The sequence below is a fragment of the Salvia hispanica genome, chromosome 5 (assembly GCF_029641045.1).
Source record: "Salvia hispanica isolate PSC_SH4W2 chromosome 5, Shi_PSC_v1, whole genome shotgun sequence".
Taxonomy (NCBI): Eukaryota; Viridiplantae; Streptophyta; class Magnoliopsida; order Lamiales; family Lamiaceae; genus Salvia; species Salvia hispanica.
Genome location: NC_142696.1, coordinates 4,493,884 through 4,505,313, shown reverse-complemented (window position 1 = coordinate 4,505,313; position 11,430 = coordinate 4,493,884). Strand labels below are relative to the sequence as shown.

Sequence of the window (11,430 nt, the reverse complement as noted above, 5' to 3'; positions counted from 1 at the left end):
ATCAATAATCCAAAATCAAACAAATTTACTACTTTTTGGTTAGATTTTGTAGCTTTAGCAATTAGTCTCCTCGCTGTGGATTCGACACCTTTTACACTGTATTGGACATCTGTATATTCTTAGAAGTAATATCTTTAGGGATTTATTACTTGTTTTGTCAACCTAATTTGCACCCTGAAAATCACAACAGTATTTTGGTTCGAAAAAAGTCTCCAAATGTGTAAAAGCCCTTCCGACGATATTATATCAATGTCTAGCGATGATTGGTAATATTTTTCAAAATAGGAATGCAGATGATATTAGTTCAATATCTAGAGATAAAAAAAATGCGTTTCTCTCTAAATTATTAGAATATTGTTGAACTTATATTTAGAACTCTCTAGTTTTTGGTAGTGTCGGTTATTAACTTTGACTTAGTTTCCTATATATAGACACTAGGTCATTTTGTGTTAAGTGTGTATAAAAGAAGTGTAAGTATGAAGAGTGAAGCGAAGTGAGTGAGATGTGTACTCATCTAGATAGAGGTGTGTCTTTGGGTTTAGCAATCCATGTGGCTAGGTTGTAATACCCACTCACAAAACGAAACCATCACCAATAATGGGGAGTTTGAATCATCCCCTAGGATTTAGCAATCCATGGGACTAGGGTATAGTACCACCACATGGGACTAGGGCAATCCATGGGGCTAGGGTATAGTACCATCACATGCATTGAATTAAAGTGCAGCTTATAACCCCTCATAATGTTTGGCGGAAGTTGAATCCATACCCTTTGGGTTTAGTAATCCATGGGGCTAGGTTGTAATACCCACTCACAAAACAAAACCATCACCAAGCGTGGGGAGTTTGAATCATCCCCTAGGGTTTAACAGTCCATTTTGTGGAGGTTTCCCTAGCCATCCTAATCAAGAAGATAAAGCTATAGTGACTACAAATTAACATAATCAAAGTGACAAATAAAGAATAAAAGTATTTATTTATCTTGGAATGAAGATAAAGCTATAGTGACTACAAATTAACATAATCAAAGTGACAAATAAAGAATAAAAGTATTTATTTATCTTGGAATGGGAGAGAGAGATGAATGTCTACTGGGTGAGAATATATATAGCATAAATGATTCCAAGAATGTAATAAAAAAGCGTCAATAATTTCACCAAAATGAAATATAAATATAGTAGTAATTGTATACTATCAAATTAAAGAAAAGAAAATTAATTAGAAAGAGAAATAGAAGTACCTCATAGCCAAACTTGAGAAAAACACCTAGGGGAGGAAAACACCTAGTGGAGGAAGAAGAATAGCCACGATAATATTGATGAAAGTTGTTGTTCCCATTTTTCTTTTCTCTCTCTCTTTTTTTTAAAAAATTTCCAATAAAAAGAAGATAGGAATGTAGAAATGTTTAGAAGAAAAGTGAGAATGGGGAGGAAGTTACAAATGGATTTAAAGATTCCTCATGCGACTTTTTTAAACCTCAACATCTTTATAAGAGCCTCCCACTTAATCATATATAACTATATAAAATCTCTCACTCCCTCCACTGGCTTTAAATTATATACATTTAATTTAATATAATTTTTTAAATTAAATGGCAATCTTGTAAATTTCTCCAAAACTCCTCTTTTATATATTGTATAGATAGATTTAACAAACGCCCTTTCTCCTCCAAATTTCTATTTGTAGAATTATCCAAAGCTCTCGTCTTCCTATCCTCTAAATTGCTTCCAAATTTTCAATCTTGATTTCCTTTTGATGATATTTCTTACCAAGTTCATTCTTCTCCTTTGATGATTTATATGTATTTCTTTCTTTTCACTATTATGTTTCTCTACGCTTGAGGCACTGCCATAGGGTCGAAAAGGATAGATTTGAAAAATGGATCAAATTTCCTGACCTTTCGATATTTAAGATTGTATTCATTGACCTTTCGAATATAGAATCGGGCATGCAGATTTTTCAGAATAAGAGATTTCTGTTTTTTTGTTAATTCATAAATATTATGAGTGAAATAATAAGAAAAAAAGGAGTATTAAGAGAGAAAAAAAACAAAAATTCTCTAATTTTGAAAAATTCACATGCTCTGTTCCCATATTCTGAAAAATCGACGAATTTAATTCTAAATTTCAAAAGGTCAGCGACTTTGATCTTTTTTTTTTCTGAAATCTCTCGTCGGGAATGAACCTTCGGGTTGTCGCGAACTAATTAAAATTATTTTCCAACAGCATTCATGGACCGACTCGGGGTCGACCGTTCCCACTTGGGTCTTTCGTTGCCACTGTGTCATGTATTTGGTGTATCGTATACACTGTTGTTGAGTTTAATAAAATCTCTATGTGTTGTTATAATCAATCCTGGAATAACATTGATATCCACTTCTTGGATGTTAGATCACAACAAAATCAATCAAGAAGGCTTCGTTGTTTGTGAGCACCCGCATCGCTGTCTCGATGTGGGCTCGGTCTCGTCTCGGCGAGACAAGACAGCATCGAAACGGCGATGCGGGTACTCCGTCTTGTCCCATCTTGTCCCTGTCCCTCCGCGGAGAGGAATCTGGCGAGCTCCCGTTCGTCCGTGACGTCCACTCGCCGCCCCGCGAGTGGGCGTCGTTTATATCCGTTTAAAAAAAAAAATGTTTTTTTTTCTAAATTCTGAAAAAAATCGGGAAAAAAAAATAAATTTCCCCAAAAATATTAGCCGTTTTTTTCAATATTTAAATTTTTTTTCTATTTTTAAGCCCCCTATCACTTCTATAAATATCAAATCATTCCCACAAATTATCCACCATAAAAAAATCTCTATTCTCACTCAAACACTCTACATTCTTCATCTCAAACATTTTTCGTATTTTTTGATGTTATTATTTTCGTGGTTTTTAATTATTTTATGAATTATTAGTATTAGTTTAATATTTCAATGAAATATTAGTTGAATTTGTTGGAAATAAAAATAAAAAATGAAATTGAACGAATAGTTAAAGGATGAGATGATTAAGAGATGGAGGGTTGTAGGTGTTTTCTCTTAGTTAAGAGATGGGATAAAAAGTGCAGTGGGATCCATGAATAGTGAAGGGATGAGACGGTATTGAGACATAGACGTGGATGGCCTGAGAAAAAGATATCTCCTTTGCCATGAAAGTAAGTTGCAGGGAACTGTGTACGAGGAGGTTGGAGAGGAAGTGATCTAAATAGTTATGTCGCGGTTTTCTTGCGCGCAGGATTTTAAGGTTTCATATTTAGTTCGATTTAATTTTCTTAAATCTATACAATATATAAAAGGAGAGTTTTGGGAGGTTTTGAATAATCATTTTATGCTGAGGGATGTAAATGCAATTAATATAAAATTCAAAAACTAATTCTAATAAATATATAATCCTACTTAGTTGGTTTCCCACGTTTAGTGGAGATTAGTTTTAGTTTCCCCATATTTCATATACACGTGAGTGAGTAGGAGGTTAGCAAAGATAATTTGATTCAATTTTTTTGAATTGTAATTAGGAGATTCACTGATTTTTGAATTGACAAAATATACTCTGCTTTGCTTTGCCTCTTCTAAACATGGATGGCCGTCGCCGTGTTTTCTTCAAAATTCTACCATCGGAAATCACCACACACATCCTCTTTCACCTCCCCGATCTCCGCAAAGTTTTAATCAGTAAATGCAACAACTTTCATCGACATTATCGTGGCTATTCTTCTTCCTCCACTCGGTGTTTTCCTCAAGTTTGGCTATGGGGTACTTCTATTTCTCTTTCTAATTAATATTCTTTTCTTTAATTTGATAGTATACAATTACTACTATATTTATATTTGATTTTAATGAAATTAACAGGTTGAGTTTTGGATTTGCTTCTTATTGACGCTTCTTTTGGTTACATTCATGGAATCATTTATGCTACATATATTCTCACACAGTAGACATATTCCCTCCTTCTCCTATTCCCAGGTAAATAAATACTTTTATTATCTATTTGCCATTTTGATTGATGTTAATTTGTAGTCACTATAGCTTTATCTTCTTGATTTGGATGGCTAGGGAAGCCTCCACAAAATTATGTGGTGTGAATTGTTCGATTGTGTACTTTCGTGGGTCTCATACGTCTTATGTTTTGCTCTACGGATGATCGTTTTAATACATATTGATTATTGATTTTGTTCTTTATTTTATTGTAGTTTTAGGTGAGGCAGGCGGAAGTTCTGTTGAAGAGTGACAAATTGTGAATGATTGAAGGTTTTAGTTTATAATGATGACATTGATTTTAATTTTAAAGTTAATGTAGTGTATAAAGAAGTTTAAAAATGATGAGCAATTATCCATTGTATTTAATTCTTTATTGTGATAGATTTTTATCTTCCTATTCCATGATTTATTGTTTAAATATTATATTATGTGATTTGTATCAAATTTATTATGCTTCAATGTTGATTTGTATAGATTTTTTATTTTCGTATAACTAAAATTGTTATACATATTGTTCATTGTTAATATTGATTCTAATTTGTTTAATTAATTTAAAATTTAAAATTTAAAATTAATTTTTTTAAAATATATTGATCTGTGGCGTGATACTAGTAGTTTCATTTGAAAACGCACTTCATTATCTACCGGCACCGCAACGATGGATTTGATTGGATGGTTGTATTAATGATGTTTTTGATTATTTTCTATTAAGCAAAAACAAATTCAATCAATAAGACATCATTAAAGAAGCAGAAATCTTCAACACATAAAAAATGTTGATCAATAGAATTTTTCCTTACAATGTGTACTTCTCGATTTTGTATCTCACAAAATTGTTTTGTTATGACTAATACTTGGGAAACAAAAATATAATATGAGGAAGATTATTTTGAAACATGTACTACCAGTCTACCACTTTTATTCAATCACTGACTCATCTAATGTTGGTGGCTATTTCCAATGTCGATTAACGTTGCAAATTGGGATATGAGTTATCCTCAATTTTTTGCAAGAGAAACGAATGGAAATTGGACTCTTAACCTGCTCGTACTCACATAACAGCAGCCCGTTATGGCGTATACGAACACAAATCATTTGTAAGGAATAAAATGTGAAAGGAAGAAGAGAAGCACCTGTCTAACGAACTCCCAACCGATTCCACATCAGATAGTTACGGTGGAAGTTACAAATTACTACAACTGAACTGAATGGAGGGTGGAATGAAGAGCAGCTGAAAGCTTAAGGAAAAATGATAAATATTAAATAGGATCAATTCAACATATACATTCATTCATGAAACTGTACAAGTACGTGAGCCTGAGAGCGATCGCGTGGTCATCGTGTTGAATGTATAGTATCCTACATTGTTATCATTTCTACAGTTATCATATAATTTCCGAAAAAAGATTGCAACAAGCGCTTGCAGCTCAAACCCAACAGCTACTCCGACTTTGATCCAGCGACGCCTTCACCTTCTTCTTTCACTTTCACAACAAGAAGAGAAAGAGAAGGGACTTGGCGGCGAGCAGAAGGCAGCAACGGCAACAGAACAACGTGCACCACATCAATGGCTCCACGACAACTTTCTGCCTGCCCTACACATTACAGCGGTGAGAAGGGAACAAGCAAGGCAGGCACACAACAAGCTTTGCTTGATCAACACAAAAACTGCAAAGATCAGTCTCTCTTTCTTTCTCACTCTCACATTTTTATGGTATTAAACTATGCATTTAAAATTACAACCTTCATTTTAAATCCAAATTCTCAGTTCCATGGTCAAATTTTAAGGCATAAATCAGCATTTCCGTATAACTTAATCCTGTGTCAAAATCAATAAAACTTTAATTAAAAATTACTAACAATTTATTTTGCCTTGTTTTGGAAAGAGGCTTGATAAATTATGCAGCAGCATGCGAAAGGCAAAGATAGCCCGCCACCAGCTGACAAGATACTATGCTTGCACTCCACCTTCAACCTTTATTCCCTACTCTCTCTCTCTCTCTTTCTCTCTCTCTCAAATATAAAGAGCCAACTTCCACGCGTGATGTTTAGATGGCCTCAACTTCAGTTCCCTCCACCTTACGTTTCTGCACAAATTCCACTCCATTTCTCCCTGCACCCAACATTGCTCATGAATCTGGCCTAACAATCAAGCTGTGGCGCCATGCAAATTTCTCACTCAATATTTCACAACCAATACATTTCCCTAACCTTTTCACCAAAACAACCCACGCGGCGGCGGTGGCCTGCTGCACCAACGATGACACGGGGCCTCGAGAGGACTACAGAGCTCTTGAAACAGTGCTCAAGCTCTACGAAGCGATCAAAAATAAAAATGTTAATCAAGTCTCAGATATAATATCAGAAGAATGCTCGTGCATTTCCAACTTTGTTTCCGCCTTCCAACCTTATCTTGGTAAGAAGGTACATTTGTTCAAATAAACTCTGATTTTCAAATGTCTTCATCAAAATAAATTGCAAAAAATGATACTAATATATGTTTTTCCATGTCACTCAGCAAGTCATGGTTTTCTTCTCATCTCTAATGAAATACTTGGGGAATAACATTGAAATCGTGGTGCAAAAGACATCGGATGAAGGGATGGTGGTTGGTGTATCCTGGAAACTAGGTAGCTCCTCTTTCTTTTACAACCATCCTTGTTTATAATAGCAGTTCCTCACCTTCTCTGGCGTCTTCTCTTTCTTCAGAGTGGAATAAGGCACCCTTGCGTCTCGGGAAAGGTTTCAGCTTCTATACATGCCATGTTTACCACGGAAAGGTGATGATAAGGCAAGTCATTGGTCATAAACTTACACAAGCCTCATATCTTAATGATATTCCTTGGACAGGAACTGATAACTCTTGTTTATCTAGGAATGTGGAGATGTTCCTGGAGCCTATACTTCACATGGAGCCACTAAGACTGGTAAGAATCTGGAATCAAGCAAGAGTAGGTCATCAGCCGATTGATTAATCATATCTTTAGGTCATGTTTTGTTTTTATGATTGGGCAGGAACTGATAACTCTGGTGATGGCTGCCATAGACAAGCTTAATCCCCAGTTAAGGTTGAAGAAGAGGGCCAGAAAAGCAGTAATCATCTTGTTCACCCTTCTCTTCCTGGCTGCACTTGTACGTTCATTCAAATAACAGACCACGTCACCAACAACCCCATGCTTCTGCATTTATAATTTAGTATAGCATCTCATTTTGTATACCGGTAAGTCCTCTTAAAACTAAAATTCATCGCAAGAAAAGAAGGCATTAGAATTTAGAACTGGTTGGATAAACATGTGTGATACAAGGGGCATTTGAACACCAGCAGCGGTCAAGTGGGAAAGAAGGCAAATAGATTAACACCATCCTAAACAAGCTACAGCAGCATAATTACAAAACATTATAGCCTACATTCAGGAACCAAGTCGCACTACAACTATAGTCGCTACCTGTGAGTGATTCCATACATCTAAACATTAGACAAATCAAAAGAAACTAGGATTACATCTCCGTTTGGCAGCATCAGTCATGTCATCATAAACAACTAGCAAACTACAGCATCAACAGACCTGCAAAAGTAGAACAAAATTGGTGGTCAATCGTTGTGCTATCGTAACTCAATGGTGTTATTTCCTAGTGAATTCCATCAAGTAAAATCAAAAGTTCTAAGCTGCTATCGTGTTGTTACTGTTCTTTTATTCAACATCCTGCTCACCGTTAGACACACCTCTTATGCTCAAAATATATCATAAAGAAGTTATCATCATAATATTGCTTCAACCAGCACAAGTAGCAGAATCACATAATCTGGAAAATCAAGAACACTGCTATGCCACCAGTTGCTACAATACGAGGACAATAGCTTTTTGATTTAAGTAGAAAAACAACTGGTGAAAAAACAGAACCACATCAGATCTAATGAACTCCACCATCTCTCGTTTAGTCATCAGATTTCCCCTTTATAAAGGGCTTATCCATCTATCTGATTAGGGATAGGGTGATCTCATCTCGAGTGAGCTACTAGCACTTTAAAGAATTGCAACAATATCTATATACTAGTATATATTAACGGACAGAGGAGGATTAGAGCCGAATGCAACAAGATCATCTCAACCAATTAGATTCAATTACTACTTAATAGCTTTCTACTATAAATCATATGGCAACATGCAAACTAGAAAAGGAAAGGGTGGAGAGAGAAGAGAAAAAAGTAGTCTTAGAAGAGCAAGGTCGTCTAAAAGAGTAACAAATGAGCAGGTACACCGATAAAAAATGTAGAAGCCTAGTTCTATGTGTTGTACGTGCACCAAAGACAACTTACTGCTTACCATTCACACAAAAGAAACATTAACACTGCTTAAGTAAATGATGGCGCAAAAGCATCTCCTGAATTCCCAAAGCAGAAATGCTTTCACACCCCAAAAGCTCCTGAAGCTTCGCATCACAGTGAATAACCATAGAACTCAGTGGATCCTATGAAAAAGAATCAAGGTCAAGAAAATCTTGTAATGGCGATCTTTAGTAACAAACCCATTATGGTACCTAACGTTTAGACAATATTTCAGGGAAATTTCAGACTATCCCAACATAGTGCATACCCAAAAATGTCCCAACATTTCAAACATAACATTTGGTACCTCATGTTTAGACAGTATCACTAAAATGTCATGAACAGTTTCTTGAGACAGAAAATCTACGTGTCAAATTTAATTTGAAGTTAGAAATTGGATTGGCATTCAAGGATTGCAAGGCACTTAGGCCTCCAGCATCACACATTGATTTTCCAAGAGCAAAAAATGAGGTTCAGGGCCTTTTGACATTTGTGACACTTTCAAATCATTAGGTATCAAAATGCTGCATCTTAATTGTTGGGACATTTTCAGGAAAACGCTTAAATGTTGGGGACAAAACAGACAGGCTGGAGAGAAAGAATATTAGTAGATAAACTAGACATACCACATCAGATAAACAAACATGCGTAGCATACATTAATAGTACCTCAAGTTTGTTAGATTTTATGTACTCCCAGACACGACCCAAAGCCTCCGACTGAAGCATCACTTTTTCTCCAGTTCCAAAAAATTTAGCTAGTTCACCAGATATCACCACAGGAAGAAGACTGGGATCGGACTTTTGCTTTGTAGAATCATCTTCAACTTTTGATTTCTTGGCTTGAACAGGTTCTTCTGCAAGAAGTTAACGATTACTGTAATAAATAGAGTATTTATTAATAAAATTATATTAGAGATGTGGCCCCAAGTTCCATGTTCGTACTCATTGGTTCAAGTCTCAAAATGTGTTTTGCCAACAGCTTATTCATCTTGAACATGTCAGTGCAGTCTGTCTCAAAAACCAATCGCAAAGCATCATCACATATAATCTTTCTCTTGTTCTCTGGATCCTGAAGATTATGTTTCCTAATATACACCCACAGCTGCTTTACTATCTGTATCGACAACAAAGCAATTTGTAATGCATCATGCATAGCTTAGACAGACAAATATAGTATGATGTGATCCCAAAACAAGATAAACTGCTAGCTCGTGCGATCCAAACCTCCGTCCTTGGCAATTCTGGCTGCCCAACAATCGCTTGTAGTTTAGGTGAAACACCACACAATTTGTTTAGGCCTCCCGGACCACCCCTTCTTTTGGTTCCTGAAGGGGCTCTACAAAGAAAGTATATTGATTACATTACATTTAAAAGTTGATCACAAATTTCTCAAGAAATAGATGCCAAACATCAAGTTTCTTGAAATGGAAGTGCCAAAGCAGGGAAATAACACAACTGAGAATCATTTTTGCATGTTGACAACTACTAATTTGCATGTTTCATAGGCGACAAAACTAAGCACTGTTTCAATACATAATGCGTTAACAGCTTGAAAACTGTAATTTACAAAAAAACATTTTTATGCGTGTGATTATATTAAGAATAACGCTTAGTCAAAGAACAAACCCCAATTTCAACCCCCATCAACAAACACTGATAGTGACGTTAAATTGTAAGTCTACGAGCAGATGCACCGAAAAATCTACTAGGATCTTAAAAAAGGCTACTAATTTATACATTTTCCACAAAATCCACACTCGCCAAAATAAAGCAACTCATGATTCATGCGTAATGCAACACTTACTTAACCAAAAAGCGAATTATTTTAGAGACAATAACCAGAAAGGAAATGCATTACCTTCCTTTCGGCGTATCAGCCGCCGCATTCTCTTCTTTCGGAGGGCGCGAAGGCTGCGGTGGCTGAGTGTAGGCAGGGTCAGCTTGCTGGTGGAGTGCGAAATGAGGAGGTTGGTGAAATGGCTGAGGAATGAGGTAGTGGGGTTGAGGGGGCAGCTGGTCTTTGGGAACGGGGTTGGAGCGGAGGAGGAATGTGATCTGATCTCTTATGAACTCGGCTTTGTGAGCGAGGCTCAACCCTAGCTTGGCCTCCAGGCGTTGCACGACGCCGTTTAGAGAAGTCACGGCGTTGGGGTCTGACTGACGGAGAACTGTCTCCACGGCCTGCGCTATCTCCTGGTCCGTCACCATGGCTACACTATATACTCTCTTCTTCTCACTCTCTCAAACGGCTCTTCCCTCCCTCTCTTGACTCTTCTCCCTCTCTCTCTCTCTCTCTCTACACGGATGCAGTGGGCAGTGAGTGAGGTGTTTTTTGTAAAAAGAGGAAAGGAAATAATATTCAAAGCAGAAAAGAAAAGGGAGGTTGAGTGAAACAAAAGCGTCTTGTTTTTCGCCAAATGACCATTTTGACCTGCCCTTTTTAAGATGGTTGGGTTTGTTCAACAACCAAAATCCGAAATGGTTTACCTTTTTTATGGGCCCAGCCTGGCCCATGAGAAACATATGGCCCGCAGTTGCAACCCGAGAACTCACAAGGGGCAATGGCACAAATTCTGACTCTTCCTTCAGTAATCTCTGGCTTTTACCACTTCAACTCACAGGCAACGCCAGGTTTTCTTGCCTCTTCTCCACGTTTGATTTTTTTAGCACATACTAACTGTGGATTCATTCGCAAAGATGGATTGGAATAGTTTGGTACATGTATGAATTGATATGCGAAATGTGGATTCATTTTCCCCTTAATTTGGGTAAAGTTATTGGATAAGCCGTAATGTATAGATTTAACATGTTATTTGGAATTGAATAAGAAAACGCTGCTTCCTGAGCTATGATTTTAAGGCGGATAATGCATCAGGATCCAAGGGGGATATTTGGTTTTTGGCTCATTGATGAGCTACGGCATCATTGCTTCTCTATAGATACATCACTTTAGGAGCTGTGGGAATGAAATAAGAGCATGGGAGAAGACATAGGTAATCCCTCTGTCCCATAGTCGATGTCATACTTTCCTTTTTAATTTGTCCCACAAAAGATGTCATATTTCTTTTTTTGGAAAAAGTTCTCTCTCACATTTATATAAATATATTATTCTCTTTCCACTTAACACATAAAACACCTCTTA

The 11,430-nt window shown here is 36.6% G+C and overlaps 2 protein-coding genes and 2 pseudogenes across 2 annotated transcripts; 2 read left to right on the top strand and 2 right to left on the bottom strand.

Moving 5' to 3' along the window:
* Positions 1 to 1,073: 1,073 nt before the first annotated feature.
* Positions 1,074 to 1,337, bottom strand: LOC125187370 (hydrophobic protein RCI2A-like; annotated as a pseudogene).
* A 1,659-nt stretch (positions 1,338 to 2,996) lies between these two features.
* On the top strand, positions 2,997 to 3,916 carry LOC125198753 (hydrophobic protein RCI2A pseudogene; annotated as a pseudogene).
* Positions 3,917 to 5,897: 1,981 nt separating this feature from the next.
* Positions 5,898 to 7,117, top strand: LOC125198752 (uncharacterized). Its single transcript, XM_048097040.2, has 5 exons — positions 5,898 to 6,383; positions 6,478 to 6,589; positions 6,669 to 6,750; positions 6,835 to 6,886; positions 6,975 to 7,117. Exons 1-5 carry the CDS (start codon positions 6,012 to 6,014, stop codon positions 7,107 to 7,109), a joined length of 753 nt encoding a protein of 250 aa, XP_047952997.2. The 5' UTR covers positions 5,898 to 6,011; the 3' UTR covers positions 7,110 to 7,117.
* A 170-nt stretch (positions 7,118 to 7,287) lies between these two features.
* Positions 7,288 to 10,627, bottom strand: LOC125187275 (SWIB complex BAF60b domain-containing protein). The gene is made up of 6 exons (XM_048083830.2): positions 10,147 to 10,627; positions 9,513 to 9,624; positions 9,231 to 9,402; positions 8,955 to 9,142; positions 8,285 to 8,429; positions 7,288 to 7,525 (listed from the first exon to the last, which is right to left on the bottom strand). The coding sequence occupies exons 1-5, from the start codon at positions 10,494 to 10,496 to the stop codon at positions 8,304 to 8,306; spliced, it is 948 nt and encodes a 315-aa protein (XP_047939787.1). The 5' UTR covers positions 10,497 to 10,627; the 3' UTR covers positions 7,288 to 7,525; positions 8,285 to 8,303.
* Positions 10,628 to 11,430: the final 803 nt, after the last annotated feature.

What these genes read in the sequence shown, in the direction of transcription:
- LOC125198752 (XM_048097040.2), top strand. Translation starts at nt 6,012, where the DNA reads ATGGCCTCAACTTCAGTTCCCTCCACCTTACGTTTCTGCACAAATTCC. An exon ending in AACCTTATCTTGGTAAGAAG is followed by an intron (nt 6,384 to 6,477) that starts GTACATTTGTTC and finishes CATGTCACTCAG; the next exon opens with CAAGTCATGGTTTTCTTCTC. An exon ending in CACGGAAAGGTGATGATAAG is followed by an intron (nt 6,751 to 6,834) that starts GCAAGTCATTGG and finishes TTGTTTATCTAG; the next exon opens with GAATGTGGAGATGTTCCTGG.
- LOC125187275 (XM_048083830.2), bottom strand. Translation starts at nt 10,496, where the DNA reads ATGGTGACGGACCAGGAGATAGCGCAGGCCGTGGAGACAGTTCTCCGT. An exon ending in TTTGAGACTTGAACCAATGA is followed by an intron (nt 9,143 to 9,230) that starts GTACGAACATGG and finishes AACTTCTTGCAG; the next exon opens with AAGAACCTGTTCAAGCCAAG. An exon ending in TAAAATCTAACAAACTTGAG is followed by an intron (nt 8,430 to 8,954) that starts GTACTATTAATG and finishes TCTTTTTCATAG; the next exon opens with GATCCACTGAGTTCTATGGT.